This window comes from Cyanistes caeruleus, chromosome 20 (genome assembly GCF_971803275.1).
Source record: "Cyanistes caeruleus chromosome 20, bCyaCae1.hap1.1, whole genome shotgun sequence".
Taxonomy (NCBI): Eukaryota; Metazoa; Chordata; class Aves; order Passeriformes; family Paridae; genus Cyanistes; species Cyanistes caeruleus.
Window position 1 is genome coordinate 8,900,207 of NC_141720.1, and position 22,648 is coordinate 8,922,854.

At 39.9% G+C, this 22,648-nt stretch overlaps 1 protein-coding gene across 11 annotated transcripts in view; it reads left to right on the forward strand.

Annotated features, from left to right (window-relative positions):
- Positions 1–22,648, forward strand: part of RABGAP1 (RAB GTPase activating protein 1) — a 74,820-nt gene that overhangs the window by 13,468 nt on the left and 38,704 nt on the right. For 4 of the 11 annotated variants that reach the window (XM_086858437.1, XM_086858435.1, XM_086858439.1 and 1 more), the window contains 12 exons: positions 522–600; positions 4,865–5,066; positions 10,187–10,421; positions 10,835–11,039; positions 11,664–11,838; positions 12,112–12,269; positions 13,103–13,213; positions 13,809–13,875; positions 14,813–14,915; positions 16,101–16,270; positions 18,841–19,015; positions 19,637–19,730. In XM_086858437.1, the coding sequence (XP_086714563.1) occupies positions 4,917–5,066; positions 10,187–10,421; positions 10,835–11,039; positions 11,664–11,838; positions 12,112–12,269; positions 13,103–13,213; positions 13,809–13,875; positions 14,813–14,915; positions 16,101–16,270; positions 18,841–19,015; positions 19,637–19,730 (1,643 nt within the window). In that variant the 5' untranslated portion in view covers positions 522–600; positions 4,865–4,916. Of the gene's footprint in view, positions 1–521; positions 601–4,864; positions 5,067–5,663; positions 5,744–10,186; positions 10,422–10,834; positions 11,040–11,663; positions 11,839–12,111; positions 12,270–13,102; positions 13,214–13,808; positions 13,876–14,812; positions 14,916–16,100; positions 16,271–18,840; positions 19,016–19,636; positions 19,731–22,648 lie in introns of all 11 variants that reach the window. The other 7 variants (XM_023938364.2, XM_086858438.1, XM_086858440.1 and 4 more) reach the window with 3 other exon arrangements.

Consider the following 22,648-nt stretch of genomic DNA (forward strand, 5'->3'; position numbering starts at 1 on the left):
AACCAACTGTTCATAGTTAATTCATTCCAGCAGCATTCCTGTGCTGGGCTGGCTAAGGCAGTGTCAGCATTTCTTTTATAAACTGCAGTTTCCCAGGATGGGCTGCTTATTTCTGGGATGGGGAATTTACTGATTACAAGAGCCTAAAATTAGAGTTTTGTTCTCTGAGCAGATAGTTGAAATTCAGATTGAAAGCAAAATGATGTTGGCAATAGCTATCAACCTGTTAAGGATTGTTAACAAAGATTGCATTAGCTTAACTCTTGTGTTTTGTCTGATGCCTGGTTTTGCATACAGTGTCTCATGATTCACTCCTCTTCCCGATATCTGTGAGGAGAGGGGTGGAATTAGAGACACCATTATCTCCAAATAACAGTATCTTTTACCTTCTGGCTCTTGAAATTAGTGGGAACATCTGTGGCTGTCAACGTGTTGTAAAATGAACAGAAAAGTTAGATTTGTAGTTGTTATTCTTTATTAATTACTCTTTAGTCATCCTAAATCTGTATTTTCACATGCAGTATTCCTCTGGCTTTCCTGCTTCATTTTGAGTGCCAAGGACTTCTTGTTGCATTTAGGAGTATGTGTTGCACAGGGAAGGTGGGTAAAGAATAGACACGATTAAGCAGACTAATCATGTGATACATGAGATGAAAAAAGATTGCTAGTGATTGGTTGTATGCTGTTTGTTTTGTTGTTTTTTTTTCTCAGAGCTGTGATAAAATACAAGCATTGACCTGGAGCATTTTCCAGGCCTTTTTCAGGACTTGCAATGTATTTTGAAACAAGTGTGTGCTAGGTGAATTGTACAGGTAGAAAACCCCACAGCTGTCCAAGGCTGTAGGAGCTCAGTCTTACAGAATGCTGGGTTCTTTGTCAAAGCACAGCTCTGCAAAGTGCACTGTAAAGCCTCTGAACTCTGCCACAAATTCCACTGTTCACCCACACAAAGATGCTAATGATGAACACTCAGAAAGCAGAACTTTGTATCTTTAAATTGAACTATACTGGATTTGTTGTGAAGCTGTGTATAGAGCCAGAGGAATAGAAACAGAAAATACATTATATTTAGGCATTTCAGACACCTCAATGTCTTTTCTGTATGTCACCTTCTCATTTTCCATGTATTTTAGCACTGTACTTAGTAGTTTCATATTTTGTAGGATAGAGGATATAAGTTTGTTTTGCATACCAAGCTTTCTGACTTTGCTTTTTAAGGCAAATGAATTACTGTTCTTCAGTAATTTAGTTAATATTGCTATATTGTTCTTTATATGGTGCATTCTGCATCAGATATATTGGAACTTTGTGGAATTACTTTAGAAACTGCAGCTGAGGTACAAAAGCTAAGAAAGATATGAATGGGGGAAAAAAGTCTCTTTTCCTCTCTGGTTTGCATACCTGTTCTCAGTCTTATTCTCTTTTCTGCCCTGGAAACCCAGAACTTATTTTTGTGTTGTATTTCCCTGTAAATTCTGTGCTAAGGATTCTACATCTCCTGTTGACTCTCAGGTTGAAGAAGTTCATGCCTGAAATACTGATATTTTCATTCACCATCTGTTTTTTTGTGTGGTTATGGATGTTCTAAGCACCAGAAAATGGGTATTCCTTGGAAATGGAGTAAGACCAGCCATAGTTATGAGTACCTTGCTTCACGTGTTGCATGTGTCTCAAGGTGCCATTCAAACCTTAGCCTCTTGCAGTAATGTAAAATGGAAGACTTTCTGGTTTTCTTTTTTCTGTATGCTGTTTGCTTTAGGCTCTTTAAATTCATTCTGTCGGAACTTAGAAGGAAAACTTTGATCATGAGTTGCAGGTCAGGTGTCAAATACTTGGGAAAGGGAGGGAAAGTAAAAGAGAAATGTTTTGTAAGTATGTGTAACTAATTGGAACTTTTGGTAGGTTGGCTTTCCTGTTGTTTAAGATTTTAGCATGGTGAATGGGGTCTCTGCTGTTCCTCTGCACATTATCTTGAGAGTAAGGTGTAACAGCAGCGAAGGGGAATTTCCCAGATAACCAGAATTTTGAGTAAAATTGAAAGCAGTGACCAAAGAGCCAGCTGTGTTGTCTTTCTCATTTTGCAACTTTCTCCAATAGTTTGTTGTGTGAAGAGAGGCCAGAGCACCCATTTAATTACACAGAGGAGCAAGGAGAGAGGTTGGTAGACGTTTGCCTCTTCATATATGTTTTATCCAGACACTTTGTCTCCCTTGGAGGTGTAAAGACACCTTCAGGCACACACTACATTATTGGTGAAGCTTTGTGTCAGCAGCTAAACTGTGCTGAATTCAAAAGACTGTATTTTATTTATGCTGAAATAAACCAAAGCCTCTTTCCCTGTAAGGAATGAGACACTGGCTGGCTCAGGAACATCAGAACTTGAGCTTGTGCTTGGCTGAGGTCCTTGGGTCCTAAGCTGTGAGAGCAGAAAGCTTTGGGTCTGAGACCAGTTGCAGATGTTGCTAAAGAGCACTGTCACTGCTGCTGTTTGTTCTTGGGGCTTGATTCCAGAGCAGTCCTAAGCCACATGTAATTGCTCTGCTGGTCTTTGATGTGTACCCTTCTAGGCTGGCCCTTACTTTAATGGGGTGGTGATTCTGCCACTGTGAGCTTTCTGATTCGGGTAAAATGATCCATGTGGTAACCTGTATTGAACAAAGTGATAGCAAGGAATGGAAAAAATTGCATCCATGCTAAGCAAAGTGTGAGGATATAGAAATTTTGGTTAACTTCAGGCAGTATTTTAATATTTGAAGACTACTTTTGCACCTCGAGTGTTTGAGCATTAATCCAACATACCTCTGCGGCTGATTCCAGCACAGTTGGGTATCTGAGCTTTGCTTGCTGCTACATCAAAAGCTTCTCTCAGTTGCCTGCTCCACAGTCCCCTTTGCTGTGCTCTCCTATCTTAGATAATTTCATGAGACTTCTGCTCACTGTTAGACTGGCAAAGCTGGGCTGATTGGGATGTCCTGGTGTTGCAATTCTGTGTTGTGACACTGCTGTGGGGTTAGGCTGGGCTGACTGTGTCCCGGGTTCCGCATGGGGTTTGTTTACACCACGCTACACCAGACACGGAGCGTGGAAAAGCACGAGAAGCTTGTTATTGAATTGAAGGTAATGCTGGGGAAAGGCGTTGGATTGAAACACTTGGGAAATAGGAGAAATTAGCACTTCAAGACAGACATACTATACCAAAATAAAGTGCTAAATTGATCCTTGCCTGGATGATCTTTACAGCTGCTTGTGATCAAAGCCTGCTCTTCTACTCCTGCTGTCAGTGTGGGAGATGAATTTGCTCTGTTTGAATGAAAACAGTAAAGCCAAAGGGGTATTTAGTGTTTGATGCTTATTTTTAGTGTGTGTTTCAAGATCTTTGATTTAGGTATTTTCAGAGATCTGTGTGTTATATAGATGGTGCAATATGGAACTGTTATAGAAATGTTTTAATATGAATTTTTAAGACAAAAGCATCTTTAAAAATAAGAACTCTGCCCTACCTTTAAGATACATGTGAGTAACACCAGATAGATACATACAGTGTGTAGAACTTCTGAAAATGTTTACAGCATTTTATCAGCCAGTAATTCCCACTGAAAGTCAGTGGGTCTTAAAAAGGTATTGAAAAGGATATCCAAGTACTACACATGATTTTGAAAATTAAATCAAATAACCACAGGTGTGCTGTCATTCATGAACAAACCATGTCCATTCTTCCTCTTACATTCTGCTTCAGTTGTTCTCTGAAACACGTTCCAGGATCATGAAGTGACTTGGTTGGTAATTGGTTAGAAGTTGTCCTCCTGGCAGACTTTATGTTGTATTGGTGGCAGTGGGGAGGGCACTGATAGGAATCAAAGCAGGCTTTGCTATTTTTGGTGCATTGTTCCTGGTTCTTGCAGGAATGCTATGAGCTCTGCCTGTGGCTGTGCCAGGTCTTCGTTGTTTGGCTGCGCCGTTGGAAACCAGGTTGGGATGGTGCTTCCAGATTGGAAGGCAGAACTGGAGGCTGAAAACAAATTTGAGTTTGGTTATGCTTGGGAGTTTGTAAAGACCCGAGCCATTGAGATAAGGGTATATTTGGATTTCTGGGAAATTTAATCACCCATTTTTATCACGGCAGTCTGTTTTGAGCCATGGATTCTGGGAATCTGTGCTGTAGAGTTCAAGGTGTGCAGCTGAACTTCACCTTTTGTTCCTTTCTTCAAATGCCTCTCAGTGCCAGTTCCAGCTTTTTAAAATCCTCTGTTGGCTCTGCTTCTCAGTACTGATCCAGCCTACGCTGTTCTTCCTGCTTCTTGGAAGTCTTTGCTTTTATTGCTCCTTATAGTACAGAAGATTCAGCATAGATTCATAAAGTGCTCTGTGTCCCAAGGTTTCAGAGCAAAATATCAAGAGTTAGGTCAAACTCTTGTTTGGGGGAAAAGAATGTGACTGCAGCATGCAGTGAGTTCTGATAGGTATGAGTAATTTTTGCATGAACATAGTTGAAGGCAGGTATTAACTGAAGGAAGCAAATGGACTTTATTGTGCTGGCCTTAATTGTCAGCAAGTGCAGTGTATGTTCCAGGGCCATGTTTTGTGTGGTGTGTAGAAAGTGGTGACTGACATAACCATGAAATACTGCACAGAGTTTTATTAACTTCCCTTTTGTGAGCTGTGGAAACCAGTACTGTAATAGCATGTGCTGCTTAGCAAAATGAAGCCAGGACTTTGAGTGTGCACTGAGAGAGGAGTTGGAGCTTGGTTGTGCTGTCAGATGAGTTAGTTTTTATAATTAGTCAGCAGGTTTCTGAAAAGAAACATTTGAGGATTTTAGCATGAAGTTTTATATAAGTATTTTTATGATTTTTTTGTTTTTCAGGAGTTTATAACATATTTAATCTCATTCATGAATCGAACTTCCTTTTTAAGTCATGGATGACAAGGCTTCTGTTGGAAAAATCAGTGTCTCTTCAGACTCGGTATCCACTCTTAACAGTGAAGATTTTGTCTTGGTTTCCAGGCAAGGGGATGAAACACCATCTACAAATAATGGTAGTGATGATGAAAAAACAGGACTGAAGGTAAGAACCAATAACCTGAGTTTGTTCCCTGTTCTTCTAAACCAAACTAACCGTAGAGAGCTTAAAGAGGGACTTCTTTATTGTGGAAAACTTGACAGAAGAGAGAACTTATTCAAGAACCAGTTTTGTCAGTAATTTCTTCACTGCTGACGTCAGAGGTGGTAATTAGGTTTTGAGTAAGAGCTCTCTCCATCACTAGCTGTGGGTTTTATCCCACTTTCCAGAATCCTTCCTGAGGTGCTTAGGATGAAACAGACTGATTGTCAAGAACTTGGAACTGTGATTTTATCACAGCTTTCAGGTGGAAAGCAATATTAACATATATGGATTTGACCGTATCTGTTAATTCAAAGATACGTTGAAGTTTTCCCCAATGTGAAATGTTCTCTTTAAGAAACATAGAAGAGTAGTTGTAACTAACAACTTGGCATGAATCAGAGAACAGAGCTCTGTGTGAAAGGCCTGTGAGAGCTGGAGGGGCACTGACATCTTCTCACTTGTAAAAGTGCTGTTCTGAAAAGAGACCCTTGTCACCCTATACTTTTTTTTTTTTTTTTTTGCTACTTAAAGCAACTTTCATCCCAATTTGTATTTCAGCAGTTTTTAAGGAAAGTGGCACAAGGTAATCACTCCAAATTCCATCACCTTAATGTGTTGAAAACTGGATCTTCCCTAGAGTGAGTAGAGTTAGTGTGTTCTTTATGGGATATGGAAAGATATATTCCACCATTGGAAGGAACTGATGTCTGTCTACAGCTGTATCTATGTCTTTAAAGATGATAAGAAACCCTGTGTTCTGCCTGTTGGACTGGGTGCTCCTCTTTTCCTTTGCAGTAGTTGTAACAGAGACTTTATTGAACATTTCTTGATGCTTTTCCTCATCTTGCTTTTACCTCCCAACTGCTTTGTTTGTTTGTTTTCCTTGTGTTCCTTTGAGTCCTGGGCAAGACATGCTGTTATAGTGGCCCTTTTCTTTTACACAAGACTTCAAATAAATTCTGTCAGTTAAGGGTCTCAAGACTGATCTTTTGCTTAATCTGACAAAAAAGTTCACATGTTTTATGGTTGTTGCAGAAGATGTCACTTTGCATCATAGAATAAAAAACATGAACATTTCTTGAGCACGGAGCCTGGTGGTCTGTGAAGCCTGCTGAAAGGCTGTAGCCTCATGCTTGTCTTTCTCAATGCTGCAAATACCATCAGCATCAAGATCAGTATCAGCATCAATACTTAGGAAATTCAGAGTAGCCTCACAGTGGTGCTTCTGTGGCAGTGTCTGTAATCAGCTCCTGAAGCATCGTTTGAGATCCCAGGAGACAGACACTGTCAACCGGATTCTGTTCCATCTTGTTATTCCCAAAGAAAATTTGGAAGCATGAAATGCCATAGTCTGCAACACTTCTTGCTCCACATGAGAGCTGTTTGTATCACTGTTTGCTTCCAAAGTGGTTTATGAAATGCTGGCTCCAGGTGTGCTTTTCTCTTGATGAGGAAGGAAGAACACAAGCTCTGCTGCCTCCTGATCATCTGTTGTAAAATAAAGTTACACTGTTCTCTGATTTGGCACTGAATGCCACAGAGCTTTGCAGGTCTTAAGCTTCATTATGAATTTGGTGCCAGGACTGAGCACAAGCCTTGAACAAAGTGATTTACCTTGAGCTTTTCAGTATTTCAGCATGGAGAGCATGTGCTGTTGGTTATTGGCTGCAATCTGAGTGATTAATGGGAATTTTCTACCTTAAACAAGCACTCTACATTGCAATCTAAATTCTCCATAGAGGGACCTTCCTGTTAACCTCCTTCCTTCTGCTTAAGGAGAAAACTTTTAGCTGAGGAAATGGGAAGACTTGCTAGCTGTTCTTAGGGAAAAAAAAAATAAATTGGTATTTTGGTATTGTTCTACAAGAAAAGAGACATTCTGCCATAGCCTATGGCTTTGTTCTTGGTATTTCTTTTTCCTCAGTTTGCAAGTAGCCATTCAGTTGCCAGTGAAGTGGAGTAGTGGAAGTTGTCAGAGGTGTGTTAAATGTTGTCACAGTGATATCTGAAAGTGTTTCAGTAGTTCATGAAAAATTAATGTTAACAGTAAGTGTGAGAGCTGAGGTTATGTATTTCATAGGAACAAATGAGATTTTTTTCAGGCAGAAGCAATTGCTTTGGTACTTATAACTAAGTTAATTTGTATGTGTCAAACTCCATTTTTTTTTTTAATGTGGCCTCTAAGAAAAGCAAAAACTGAGTTCAGGTTTTTGTTTGAGCAGGTGTCTCTTTCTGGTGTTCTCTCTTTTTAGAAAAGCAGTTAGAGCATATTTTATTTGCTAATGAGCACACTCTGAGGATGGTGCTGGAGGTTCAGGTTTGTGTTTGCTGAATGTGACAAGCTCTGAGATTTGTACATCAGGCCTAAGGCTCTTGTTTCAAATTTGCTGATAATTCTATAGGTCTAAGTAATAGTGCTATGGCTTGAGTTAATGTAAGTTTTTGTTTGGCACTTCTTTTCTTCTTCAAGTCCAGACAGAGAAATATTTCTTTTCAATATAGTTAGGAACCATATTTTTCTTCAGTCGGTCGTAATTCATAAATGCATTTTTGATTTTGTCAGTGCTGAAATACTTGGTTCAGTTTAAAAAGGGGTTGTCAGTGAATGTTTTCCAGAAATACAATTTGCCAGCTGTCTCTGCTTTCCAGTATTGTTCCTGTATCTGCTTTTGCCCACTGGCAGTGGGACTGGAAATCTGGATTTAGGAGAGCTTTGCTCCTGGAGCCCAGTGCAGTTCTGAGCTCCCCGGCACAGCGAGACCTCTCCCAGCAGAGGCCAGCAGCACATGCATCAGGAGAAGGGAATAAATCACAGTTCTGATCAATCCCCTGGTGTGCTAAAGGAAGTTTGCTACCTCCTAGTTAAAGGTTAAGTAAAATCAGTTTTGAGTTTTGTGAGAAGTGGAGAAAACCCTGATTAGGGCAATGGTTTCTTTGCCCAGCCTCAAGCATTTATCAGGTGCCCGTGTTTGTTGTTCCCTTGTGCCCTTGGCTCTGCCCCGCGCTGTCAGGCTGGCTCTGGTTTTGGGGCTGCAGTGGGGATTCAGGCACATTTACACCTTCCTTCCCATGATGTGGGGAATTGGTATTCTTGTGTAAGAAACTGGTGGACACGAAGTTAACCTTGGCTTGTGTTTTAGGCCTCGGTTTGCTTGCAGCTGCTGTGTTGATTTTTGGGGCTATGAGAACAACAGGACTCCTCTAGTCCAGAAGTGTGGTTACTGTGCCTTTTAAAATTCTTTTGAAGTCTGGGCTGAGAAGGAAAGCTTTCTTGAGAAATTAGTTTAAATTCCTTTTTAAATGGGGTTTTGATGATGATGTTTTAGAATATCTATGAGATGGATTTTTTTATTTTTACATGCTTGTTTTCTGTAAACAACTTGAGTTTGTGTTTTACCTGTCACAACTGTTTTTGGGAGATTTTATTTTCAAGATCATGTTTTATAGATGTAACATCTAAATATGTTATTCATACTGATTGTTTTACCAGAGTAAAACAATGATCACCATTCAGATTTTTTGCCTTTTAATCTTGATAGAGTATTTTTTATGTGCCTTTTACATTAATGCCATTACAACTTGTAGTTCTCACTGGATATGAATTTTTCACCTTCCTTTCCCTAACCAAAGTCTGTTGACTGTGAGATCAGTTTTTTACCAGAATGAATTTTAACTTCAGGTTTCACAGAAAACAGGTTCTGTAAACTAGAAGTTACTCTAGGTTTTTTTAATACATAGCCTTTAAAGGGGCTGACATGACACTATCATTAATTAATTCTATTTTGTTGCAAAATATAAACTCCATACAGTAAAGGAACATGGTGCATCTTCCATCATCATCATCATCACCTTTCTGATGAATGCCTGCAAAGACCTGAATAATAAATTTAATGCTTGAAAGCCTTCTGCCTTTGATAACCCCATGCTTGTGCTAGATTTTTCCACAATGAATCACGTGAAAGAATATTAAAATTGTTGGGAGGAAAATGGAAATCTGTGGATTTCTGTAACTAGTTGCAGGTTACAGATGCCTCCCTCTGTGGGTGTGCAGCTGAGTAAGGCAGTTAGCCTGTCTTGCTCCTGGCAGGTATCGCAGCACAGGAGTGTATTTTAATCTGTACAAAAAGTGACATTCTGAATCAATTTCGAGAGCATAAATGTCTCCTGTTGTTGTTTAGATTCTGTAGCAAAACAATCACTAGGTTTTTAGTTTTTGGAATAGTTGGATAATTTGGCTTTTATTAGCTGGCCTTTAGCATCTCAAGTGAGTGAGTTTACAGAAAGGTAAGAATATGGAAGTGCTCCTCGGGTTGAATTTTGGTGTCAGAAGGAATAACCAGCCACAGCTGAATTGTTAGAAGCAAGTACCTTTTGCTGGTGGCATCTGGTCAATACTTGGTAAACTCGGCCACTTCCCTATTAATTGCAGAGGAATGGACAAAGAGTTTCCTTAGAAGCGGTATCTGAGAGTTTCCTGAAATGAATGCTTTCTCTCCCTTTCCACTTCAGGACCTCATTTCACACTGTTCAGGTGGCTTCATGCTTTCATGTTGACTTCAGTGAGCTCAAAGTCAGGCTGCAGCTGAGCATTAGGAAACAAAGCACTGCTGTTACTTCTCAGCATGATGGCATAATCTTGTTCCAGGTGCTTCTCTTCCTGTGAAACCTTGCTGTCTTGCCCATGAACCATGTAACATATTTAATTATATTTATCCTTTCTGGTACTAATCTGAGAATTGTTATAGCCCATACTGTGGGGCATCTGTAGGTTTCTCTGCCAAAGGTAGTCTTTGTGGTTGGTGATTAAAGACTAGTTTGAAAGTAATCTCCTTGCTTTTCCTAGTGTAGAAAATTCCTGCTTTGAGCTTGTAGATTTGTTAGAGCAGGGAGGATATAATCCATGCTGGTGAGTGTTTGCACCCTGCAGTTTGTGTTTATGGTTGTAAGTGGGTTAAATTTGTTGACTGCTGCTTTGGCTGGTAAATAAAAAGCCGTATGAATGACCCTGTGCCTGAGGCGTTTTTTTTCGTTGTTTGAACAATCTTTTTTTCTTTTTTGTGTCCCAACTCTGTGGCTCTCAGATTGTGGGGAATGGAAGCGAACAGCAGCTGCAGCGGGAGCTCGAAGACGTGCTGATGGATCCACCCATGGAAGATCAGTCCAGTGAGAGGGACCATGGAGAAGAAGTCAGAACTGACGGAGATGGGGAAGAACCTGTTGTCCTTGAAGCATCAGCATCTTCTACCATTAACCCAGTGTCAGTGGCAGGACTCCAGAAACCAGAAATGAGCTTGCCAGTGAAACCATCCCAAGGAGGTTAGAAAAAAAGGGGGGAAATACCTGGTAGTATCATATGAACTTGTTTTTTGTGGGGAAAGTGAAGAGAATTTAGGTACAGGTATGGCCACTGGCCTTCCCCTGTGTCTCACATTATAATCACTTGGTGCAGTAAATTTCAGGTTATGTATGTGATGCAAGAGTAAGTATCTGCTGAACTGGCCTGTCTTATGAAAACACTGCTATGCCAGCCCTGAGATGTGTGCACAAATATGAAGGTTACTTGCCTGGCTGTATAAAATATAAATACAGGTCTTTCCTATAGTGTTTTGACCTGGCCTGACTTTTCTGTTCTTACCCTCTTTGGTCTCCTATTCAGGGGGGAGTCAGTGTCTGACACTGACTTGGTGTCTTGCCTTGTTTTTCACGTTCCCCCTCGTGTCATGCCCTAGACTGTGAGGATTTGAGCCCGTTCACGCCCGTGACAGACGAGGACAGCGTGGTGTTCAGCAAGCTGACCTACCTGGGCTGTGCCTCGGTGAACGCCCCGCGCAGCGAGGTGGAGGCGCTGCGCATGATGTCCATCCTGCGCGGCCAGTGCCAGATCTCCCTGGACGTCACCCTGTCGGTGCCCAACGTCTCTGAAGGGACTGTGAGGTACAGGGCTCGCTGCTCTGGGGCTGTGCATTCATCTTGACTCCTTTGGAAAGCAAACAGGCTGATGGTTTACCTGGCAGGAGACTTGAGCAGCTTGGATTTTCTTTAGTGGGAGAAGGGGGTTTTATAGATATCTGGGAAAAGGCATCCTTTGAATTTGTTTACCAAACACTCTGCCAAGAAGTACTGTGGTGATCCAAGCTGTCTCCAAAGCCATAGTGAGACTGGTTAGTGATGAACACTTGGAGAGTGTTGTAGAAAGTGTGTGGAAAGTGTTGTAGCCTGGAAAGTAGTTTGTAGAGCTAGAAAATGTTTGATACATGAGGCTTAACAGAGGTGGGTCTGTCTACTAAATATTAGTGTAACTTTCTGAACACTAATCCCTGAAAACCATGGGGAGGTTATTGATGGAAATGTCTGCACATTCTACTTTTTTGTGCTGTTCAATTTAAACACCATTATTGTTGTCGTGCTTTGCAGTAAATGACAGGGGCTAGTTTTTGTGGTGTACTTTCTCTAGGGTGTGTGAAATCGTCAAAGCTTGCAAGTTATGTCTGGCTGAAATAATTCTTCTGAAGGTGCAAGCTTGCTTTTTTTTTTTTTCCCCTCTCTCTATTTTAACAGACTTTTAGATCCTCAGACAAACACAGAAATAGCAAATTATCCAATCTATAAAATCCTTTTCTGTGTACGAGGGCACGATGGAACCCCTGAAAGTGATTGCTTTGCTTTCACTGAAAGCCACTACAATGCAGAACTCTTCAGGATTCATGTCTTCCGATGTGAAATCCAAGAGGCTGTAAGTGCAAGCTTTTTGTCAAATGATAATTATGTACATGTAAATGTTATTACTGAAATTTAAGTGAAGTTTTTCAGGCATTTTAAAAGTAATGTAATTCATCCATCAACAAACCTTAGTTATGGGATAAGAATGCACAGTTAACAGTTTATCCTAAGAAGCATAGAAAACCAGTTAATTATATGCTAAAGCTGAATTATTTTTGTACAATTTGTTGTGAATTAGTGAAAATCCAGGTAGGTTTCAGCTGATGTTTGTGCACTCTGGCTGCAGGTGAGCCGAATCCTTTACAGCTTTGCCACTGCCTTCCGGCGCTCTGCCAAACAGACCCCGCTCTCTGCCACTGCCACGCCCCAGACTCCAGACAGTGACATCTTCACCTTCTCCGTGTCCCTGGAAATCAAAGAAGATGATGGGAAAGGTTATTTCAGGTAGAGATTGTTCTTTTGTGCACAGTATGGTTCTGTTGGAAAGTGAATGAAGAGAGAGTGTGAGGCTGAGGTGGTCCTGAACTCCCATTTTGAAGGTTTTCTATTCTAGTTTAAATGAATCCCAGCCATAATTTTTTTTGGGAAATAATACAGTGATAACCCTCTGGACTAGGTAATCTTTGTCATTGAACTGAACATTGGTGCTATCTGCAATGTGCTTTTTCTGTTTAGTTTTTTTCCTATTGTCTTTAAGTCCTCTGCAATGCCTTTTAAGTTGTGCTCAGCAAAATTGCTGCTGAAGCTGAAAGTGCATCATTGTCACCGTGCTATTGGGAATATTGATGCTGAGACTTCAGTGTGTGATTGGCACTGAAGTGTAGTTTTATGTTTTCCCCCTCTTTTTGCAGCGTTTAGAAGGGCTTCTTCAATGAAAATAGAAGGGAAATAGTCTGAGGGTTGGTCACTCCTTGGCTTGTTAGTGTCATGTGCCCCAGCAGCCACATCCCTTGTGAAAGCAAGCAATATGCGGTTCCTTATGGGTAATACTGTATGTTACATGGGGAATCAATATTTAGAAACTGTTGAAATTAGCTCACAATACTGACCCCCACAGTACAAGTCCCCCGTTTTTATTTTGTAAACTGTGTCCTTGGTTTCCACCTAAACCAGTTGCCATTTCTATCATGCTGCTGATCACAGCATGCAAGGAAGAAAGATTTTGAGTGCTTTGGTGTAAGGAACTACACCAGTGTCTGATGCTGGGTTTGGTATATGCAAGGAATGCAGATAAATGATCCCCTGAGATTTATTTTTCCTTTCCTTTTGAATAACAGTGCAGTTCCCAAAGACAAGGACAGACAGTGCTTCAAACTCCGCCAAGGGATTGATAAGAAGATAGTGATTTATGTGCAACAGACAACGAATAAAGAACTTGCTATTGAAAGGTAATGTCATCAGTTATTTTGTGGATACTCCATTTGTGTGATTTAGTGCCACACTTCTCCTGAGTGTGGTAAACCAGGGGATGAAGTGGAACTTACCTGTGTGGGCCAGAAGTCCTTGTGAAAAGGCCAAAATGAAATCATAAAAGAGGTCCTTGTGTTTCATCCTTGTCTCTACTGAAGGGTAAATTGATGCAAATATGTCTAAAAAAACAAAAAAAAAAGCCACCAAAGGAAGGGCAGAAGACTGCAGGCCAAACGTTGTTGTGGTATAAGGAATCCCTTGTTAGCAGTGACTTCATCACACTGTTCTTTAAAATGAAGGTAATGGAGCGATTTCCAGGCTGCTGTAAACAGGGTAAAACCATATTGTAAATATGCTTCTGAAATCTTGCTCGACATTTTTGATGGTGGCTTGACATCAGTTTGCTGGACATGCTTGATGCTGCTTTCAAATGTCAAGGTTTGCTGATGTTTGTCAGTGGATTCATGGGCTGTTTGTGGTGTATGACAGCACATACTTGGATAAGAAATGTTAATGGCTTGTTTGTGAGCATGTCTAATTTCTGCAGTTATATTTTTTTGCTTGGCTTTGCAGATGTTTTGGCCTTCTCCTTAGCCGTGGGAAGGACGTTCGGAGTGGTGACATGCACCTTTTGGATTTGGTAAGGAGCTTTCCTAACAAAATGCAGTTAGAATTTTGGTTATGATTGTGCATGATCTCAGGATGGACAGAGAACACTTCTGCAGTTGTTGATGGGAACTGATGTAGGTTCTACTGTTGAGGGGGAGGCTCTGGGCAGTTGAGTCAAATCCCTCCCTGCCTCTGCTGCTCAGTTAGAACATGGACCTGGTGCTTGGTCAAGGGATTTGCCCAGTTTTAGTCAGTCATGACTATTCTCATTCAGGGGCCTGAAATAAGAAACATGGAACCTTATTTAGGTTGATATGCTGAATATTAAAGTGCTATGCTTTGAATGTGGAAAGTTTTACCGCATAGTTATCAGTGTGAGAATTGAGGCCTGAGAGGCTTCAAATATAACACTGAGAACTAGTGGGTGCTTTGTTCTTATGACTCACTTTTCTCTATAAAGTAATGATAGAGAACATTTGACTTCACAAGTGAGAAGTGACAACAAATTTGCTAGTATTTATGCAGTACATAGTGAGTACTCAAAAAGGTTTAATACTACATGAATAATTTTGCTTTCTACCAGGCTTTGGATTGCTGAGAAAATAAGGTTGTTGGGAAGACAGACAAGCTGAACATTAGATAAAATACTGATTTGGTTCTTAATGACTGAATAATATGTATTTTCTCATCTACACCTCTGTGAGCTGAAAGTTGCTGTCAAATGGCCACCTCCAAAATACTGGTCATGACATGTACTAAAAGAATAATTAGTATTAATTGGCCTTTCTGTGTTATCAGCGTGGGCACCAAGGATTGCAGGGGAACTCTGTTATTTCCTTCAGAGATGGTCTCTGTCACATGAACTTGCCCTTTCTTTGCCAGTGTAGTACCTTTCATAGGGCTGGCACTACAAAATGTAGAAGTTTCTTTAATTTAAAAAGACATACATAAACTTTCCTTGTTTCCAGGAGTCCATGGGTAAAAGTTCTGATGGGAAATCATACGTGATCACTGGAAGCTGGAATCAAAAGTCTCCACACTTCCAGTTTGTAAATGAAGAAACACCAAAAGGTATGAATGTTACCAGGTGTTATCCCTATGCAGGGAAATTACTTCCATAGTGGGCATTGGATCAATTCCCTTTTCTTTTCAGAAAAATCTCACATTTCACAAGATGGGATATATTCTCAGAAAGGGTGCTAAATACCACATAAAATTAAAAAAAAAAAAGACAAATAAAAGCAAAGTGTGTTCAGTAATGTGTTGTAGGAACTGTGTCCTAGTAGGAGGCCCTGCAGGTGTGGGGCAGGATGCAGGTGCTCTGTGCAGCACTGGAGCTTTTTAAGAATCCCATTGAGAATTGCACTAAATGATTTCTGCAGGCACTTGCTTTGCTCAGTGTCTTGTGGTCAGTTCAGAATTTTCCAAGCCCAAGTTTTTAATTAAACAGAAGGATTTCTGTACCTGTGAAAATGGAAGTAAACCACTCCAACTTGTCATCCAAAAATAGCTGATATCGCATTGCTCTCTCAAGTCCTGAAAGAGACTGTCATTACTTGTTTTAAGATGTCAGCTGAATTATCATCTTTTCAATCTCTTGTTGCTGTTGCATGCCAGAGGTTGGGAAGTTAATGGGAATTGACTGGGCAAAGTCATAAAAGTCAGCTGCTGGGCACAATGTGGTGCTGGAGTGGATGCCATCCTGCCTGAAGGACACAATTTATCATTCCCTGCCAGAGAGATCTCATAGGTCACTGAGCCCTGTTGCCTCCTGTTGGAGCATCAGAGTGTGTAGTCAATTTTTGGAATGTCACAGCTGAGATGGTCTTAAATGTCTTTAATATCATGGTATTAAACACTTAAGTAACTTCTAAAACCAAAAAAGAATTGAATTGTAATTAGGCTGGATGGTAAGAGATCTGCACTGTGCAGTTAAGTGCACAGATTCTCTATAATGTTTAACGAAGGTTTTGGATACATTTCAGTGGGATTTGAAAAAGCAGAATTTTTATTCTCTTTTAACAAGATCATTTTCTTGGCTTGAAGGCTGCAGTTTCCTTACTCTCTAGTGGATAGTGCATAGTGATCTAATTTCCCTATTTTGAAACTTGTAGAGGTTTGAGATGTTAAATTAGGGGGAAAATCAATTCTGAAAAGGAAAGTTTTCTTTTTTTCTTTCATGTTACTGGGAAAGGGGTTATGAAATACTTTATTTGAAATATTTCTTTTCATATTGGCTTCATTTTCTCTCTCTAGATAAAGTGCTGTTCATGACCACTGCTGTGGATTTGGTGATAACTGAGGTGCAGGAGCCTGTTCGGTTCATTCTGGAGACTAAAGTCAGAGTCTGCTCACCTAACGAGAGGCTGTTCTGGCCCTTCAGCAAACGGAGCTCAACTGAAAATTTTTTCTTAAAATTGAAACAGGTAATGCGTTAAAAAATAAAGAAATAAAATTGACAGTTAATAGGCTGTTTCTCCCTATGTTTGCTAAAACCCTTAGTAATATAATGTTCATAATGCAACATTTTCCTCCTGAATCAAAGAGGTAAAATAAATGCACTTCACTTTTAGAAAAGTTACCCTTCATTGTGCTGATTGTTGCTGGCTATCCGCAGTTCCTATAAAGAGACTCCAATAGCTTTTTTGATAGCTTTGATGAGTCTGCAAAGTTAGAGAGGCTTATGGATTTTCCAGCCAAACCACAGCAAGAAAAGGAACAGAGGATTTATCTGCAAACTGAGGCTGTGCTGAGACTTGCTGCCATAAGGGTATAGAGGGGTAATTGTGTAAAAATTAAGAGGGAAAAAAAGTCCTTACTGTAATCCTGGTGACATGGTATCTGATCTATCACTAAACTTTTATTATACAAATTAAACATTTCTTTTGAAGTTTTTTTAGATGAGCAAGCATTCACATGAAATTCCAAAGGAAATTATTTTTTGTCAAAGTCTATTTTCTCCTTCTGAATGGTTGGAAACAGATTTCACACATACCCCAAGTTTGCCCTGGGGAAAAAAATCCAAGCAATCACAAAAAAAAATCCCTAGAACTTGTTAAAGAATTTTACTGTTTTTTCCAACTTGTATTTTTACCCATCTACTAAAAATGGAAGCATTATTTCTGTCCAGAAGATTCCTAATAACAGTACAAGGCAATAACTTAGTCTTAAAATAAGGGTGATAAGTTGAAGGTCCAAGTCACTAAAGAGATGTTCTACTTCATGTACTTGAAGTAGCTGCTGTTCTTCTGCTCTAGAAATTATTGTTCTGAAATAAAAGTCCTGTTTAAAGAACTGGAAATGTATAAAAGCAAATAACAATGTGGATGTACGTGCTCTCTCATGGCTTAGCAATTCTGGGTGCAGAAAAGAAAAGCAGTGTTGGAGTCCTGATTTCTTGATAAGTGTTCTTATTTAGAAAGGTTTTGAGTTAAGCAAGAGGCTTTTCTTCATTCTTTTTACACTTGCCTTCAAGTGCTAACAAAGAGTGGCATCTGGAAGATGAAGTTCACCAAGGATTCTTTTTCTGTGTTAAAAAAAAAACCCTTTCCTTCAAAATTTAAGGTGGAAAAATTTTTCATGGATGAGCTCAGCCTTTTTATTTAGAATATTTTTGAGGTGGAACACAGAGATATTGAATAGTAGAGGCTGTTGGGCTATAAATATTCTACAGCCTCCAAAAGGTGCCTTTTCTGTTTGGCAGTTTAAAGGAAGCTTATCTTACTGAGCTAATTCTGGATCTTTTGTCTTACCAAATTCACAGACATTGTGACTTATCTTGGCCAATTCTCTTTTTCCACAGACACTGTCGGGTTATTCCACTTGCAGTGTTTACTAATGGAAGATTATCAAAACTCATAGTGGAAGCAACAAATATAGAATGTACTGCCTGATAAGCCTGGAAGGGAAACCTGTTTCTGTGGAGTCATGATTAGCCTATTAAAAATACAGCTGTGTAGAATTGGCTTATCTTACTTTGGCAGTGTTTCTTTATTCGGAAATGGTGAAAGCAGAGGGATTTTATTTGCTCCGATTACATTTAGTGATTTAGTCATTTTTAGTTTTGGTGCATTTCTCTTCATTTTTCATGCTCCAAAGAATAAAATTGAGCACTGGAAGCTTAGTATGGAGTATAATTATAAATCTTATTTCCCTCTTCACATTCTCTTTTCTGCTCTCTATTTTTATTCATTTAGGAAAAAAATTCTAAGTCCTTAAAATGTATTAAAATTTTAGAACTGCTTCATGAAGAAAAATCCTTCTTTAAAAGAAGGGAAGGTACCAAAGCATTGAAAATTATGGAGGAAGAGGGCCACAGAGTGGACTTTGGGGCTCAGCAATTTGTGTTCCTGCAGCAGTGTATACACAGAGTAGGAAGCTTTGCTAAAGACCATTGCCATGGGAAAATCATGGAATCCTAGATTGGTTTGGTTTAGAAGGGACCTTAAAGCTCATCTCATTGTGTTCAAATAAATATGAATACATTTTTTAAGACTACTTTTAGTATCCCCAGAAACCATTTCTATTTTAGCTCATTTTATAAATTCTCTTTGAAGAATAATTTGACATATTTTAAAGGTTTTGCTTTCAATTTTCCACTGCTGTTTAAGTAAAGGCAAAGTTGCTGCATTTTGAGGAACCTTCATCTCTTAGACCACAGATGCATTTATAGCTTTAAAAATCAGTGCATTTGTGTCCAGTTCATTTGTGGTTGGAAAGATGAGCTCCCTGTGGATGGCAGATCCCAGTGACACTTGTGCCTGTGACAGACACTTTGTGCCTTTGGGTGCAGCACACTCTCAGCACATTTCATGGCATCAGAAGCACTGACAGCCTGCACCTTGCATTAAGTGTGTTCCTGGTATGAACATTCCTCACTGTAGAATGGAATGAAAGTTGTTCCTCAGCTCTTCTATTCCAGAAAGAGAAGGCAGAGCCTTAGGAAGTGATCTGGCATTTGTGTAGCTTCCTCAGTAAGGTGAACCTTGTTTCCTAGATAAAGCAAAAGGACAGGAAGAACAACTCGGACACGTTGTATGAAGTTGTGTGCCTGGAAAGTGAGTCAGAGAGGGAGAGAAGGAAAACCACAGCCAGCCCCTCTCTCCGCCTGCCCCAGTCGGGCTCGCAGGGCTCCATGATCCCATCTCCTCCAGAGGATGATGAAGAGGAAGGTAAGAAGCTCCTGTGCTTTGTGGACTTTGAGAAAGGGCAGTTGGAGAATAACTGGTGATTATAAAAGATGTAGGATCCTTTCCAGTCAGAACCTGCCTGATGAATGGTTCTTTCTTGCTGGAATACTGCAAGATTCGATACCCAGTGTCCTGGCATTCCTGCTCAGCCTCTCCCTCGTCTGGCACTTCAGTGTCCCTGCTTCTCTCAGCCCAGGCCTCCTTTCTGGTGTATCTGGGACAACGTCAAAAAGGGCTCCTAAAAACTGGGGGTTATTGTGTGGCTTCTTCCCCTCCCTGAGCAGCTGTGAGCAGGTTTGAGAGCAGAAAGGAGAAGCTGGTGTTACTTGAAGTGTCAGCAGGCAGTGTTTTAGTGCAGAGTCAGACATCTGTGAGAGATGAAACTGTACCAGGACCTGCCCAGCTTGAAACTTGATGCATTTTCAAGAACTTCTGCTTTTAAAAAATTCTTTTAAAGGAAACCATGACCACTTCTGAGTATAGAAACATCTGGCCTTATGGCTTTGAGCTGAAATGAACATAACTTGGGTTTCTGCTTTTCCACTTTCCCTGCTGGCCTTCCATGTGGCCTTGGCTGAAGTGTCCCTTCTGTTCTTTTGGCAGACAATGATGAACCACTCTTAAGTGGTTCTGGAGATGTTTCCAAAGAGTGTGCAGAAAAAATCCTTGAAACGTGGGGAGAGCTGCTGTCCAAGTGGTAAGTGGCAAAATCACATTCTGAAAATTACAATTCTGAATATTCTCATTTGTTCCGTCTGCTTGGAGTTTTTATTTCCAGAGGCTGTTTGATATAAGATTAGTTTGGATTTAGTTCTCTATCCATCCCCACAATGCCTCTTATTCTCTGTCTTGATGTTTTTTGACTTCTTTGGAGGGTCTTCGAAATATATTAATTTTTGAGTGTGTGCTTAATGTATAGAAATTCATTTATGCTGTGTCTTTAGTTGGTTCTGTCTCAAAATGAGTATTCTACCTACCTTCAGGTTTCTTGGGATTTTGTTAAATGAAAACCTGAACTAAGTAGTACAAAGAAAATGCAGCTCTTGATTTGTCTATTTTGCACAGATCACTTCTATTCCTCTTTGTAATTCCGACTGGGTTCACAGCCAATTTTTCCTGCAGCTGTCATATCTTAGTGACTGTAGCTTAAGAAGTGGGAGATTTGGACTTGGATAGAGAAGATGTTTTTCCTCCCTTATCTAAAGGAAGGCTCCAGAGCCTGCCAAGAAGGAAGTACATGAGCTCTGCTGTTTTTTCCCTGGAAAATGTCAGTGTACAAGAAGAGTGTTTCTTGACAGTCCAATTGCTAATGCAACACAATCCTCCTTTGATGAGGGATTTTTTTATTCATCTTGAAGTAGCCTGAGTAGTTCCAAAGTGATGCTGATTGTTATATAATGCAGGGGTTTTGTTAGGTTTTATTTTTCCCCACAGAGGGAAGTGATGGGCAGCATGAGATTGAACTCAAACAGGCTTTATTTTGACTCTGGCTTTAATTGTGGCCTGTGGCTTCCTGAAGGAAGCAAGGGCTGTACAGCAAGTCAAAGGTTGTGTGGGGTATTGATCTGAGGAGTAGGACAGCAGAGGTTGGAGTCAGTCATGCAGCTTTGGAGAGAAAAATACTGATGTGACCACTTAGACAGGAATCTCTTTAAATTAAGATTATAACTATTTGGTATTTTCTGCAGTTGTTGCTAATTTGAGTAAGTAGTTTTCCTTCCAGTTTGGTTTTGCACTAAGTGGACACATTTTTAAGAGGGGAAGGTTGTGGTAAAATGTTACATGATCCCTTTTCCCTCTCTTAGATTTGGAGAAACATCTTTCCCAGATGAGCACTCTGCATCTGCTGCTGTGAGAAAGTTTCTTTCAACTTGAATTTTTTGTAATTCTTCCAAGGGCTCAGAGATAATTAAGCCACCTGACTCCCATTGGAAATGTTTTGGCAGCTCTAAGAGGATATGAAATGCTTCTGTGCTAATGCTGGCAACAGCTTTAATATGTGTTAAAGGGCTTTCCTTCTTAACTAAAAACGTGTATTTGGAAGCAATGATCCTCCAGCTTTTAACATAAGAGGATTGAAAATAATAAAAATCAGACTTCAGGTAGTTTCATGCTAGTTTTTTAGAATTGTGTAATTAGATTTGTATAGTAATTAAGTATTTGGTATTTTGTGGTACCAAAGACTATCTGGCTGATGTTTCATAACTGCTGAGTCACACAATTTTTCTCATTTCAAAAATAGTTTGGAAGAATCCAGTAGTGTGTAGCCTTTAGTCTACAGCCTTCATGAGTGTATTCATTGGAACTGCTGTTGTACTTCCTCTGATCTCAGATTAAGGCAAAGCAGTTTTATAGGCCTTTAGAAAAACATTGAGTATTTTGTATATAGGAGGTATTTTATATAAATATACTTACATATAATAAAAGCATAGTATATACTCTATAGATATGTTTATAGGTGTGACTGTATATTGCTATAAATGTAAGTACTAAATAAATACAATTTTTATTTCAGTTGATTTATTTTAGAGAAGGCACAGTGAAGGAGGACATGATTGTCCTGGGTTCTGTGCAGTAAATACTGATTTAAATGTCTGCCTTGTTAGTCTCTAGATTATTGTGATAGAACGCTGTAGACTGGAGAAAGGCAATAGGGCAATCCCAGTCTGTATAAAATAATCATCCACATACCTGTTAGACTGTTACAAACATTAATAAATACCAGTTTATGAAGAACATAATGTAGTTAATGTGGCACAACTTCATTTTTCTGCCTGGCTTTTCCTGTCAGTTCTCTTGATCATTTTAACCAGAAGTTTGTTTTTTTTTGGTAACTGTAGAAAAATAGTAATTTCTATGATTTAAGGTGTGTGTCTTTTGAGGATTTTTATATATAAGCCACAAATGAGCTGTTCAGCTTAACATGCTGTAAGTGCATAAATTATAAGCAGGTTTAGTTTTTACTAAAAACTGTTCTGTAATTTATGAGCTGTCAGTGGTCTCGCTGGAAGTAGCTGTTCAGTTTGGGCTGGCTGGTGCAGTGGAGGCTGCTCTAACCCAGGGATGCAGTTAGGGAAGCCAGGGATGATGCAGTTAGAGAACCCAGGGATGATGCAGTTAGAGAACCCAGGGATGTAGTTAGGGAAGCCAGGGATGCAGTTAGGGAAGCCAGGGATGATGCAGTTAGAGAACCCAGGGATGATGCAGTTAGGGAAGCCAGGGATGCAGTTAGGGAAGCCAGGGATGATGCAGTTAGAGAACCCAGGGATGTAGTTAGGGAAGCCAGGGATGATGCGGTTAGGGAACCACGAGAGGCAATTTTTGGGGCTCTGACTGACTCTGTCCCTTCTATCCTGAGGAGGTCACCTGCTGCTGGGCTGTGAGCAGCTGAGCAGTGTAGGCTTCTGCAAACTACTCATTTTGGGGTAGTTTGAACTTAGAATTTGCACACTGTGACCTTTGTCTTCTAGTATTTAATGGAGTGTGTTGGATTGTTGAATGTTCATGTATATTTATATATAAAAATTTAATGGGAATCAAGAAAATAGTTCTCCAAATTTTATTTATTTTTCATAACTTGAATTTCACTTGGAGATCTAGCCTGCCTGGCAGCTG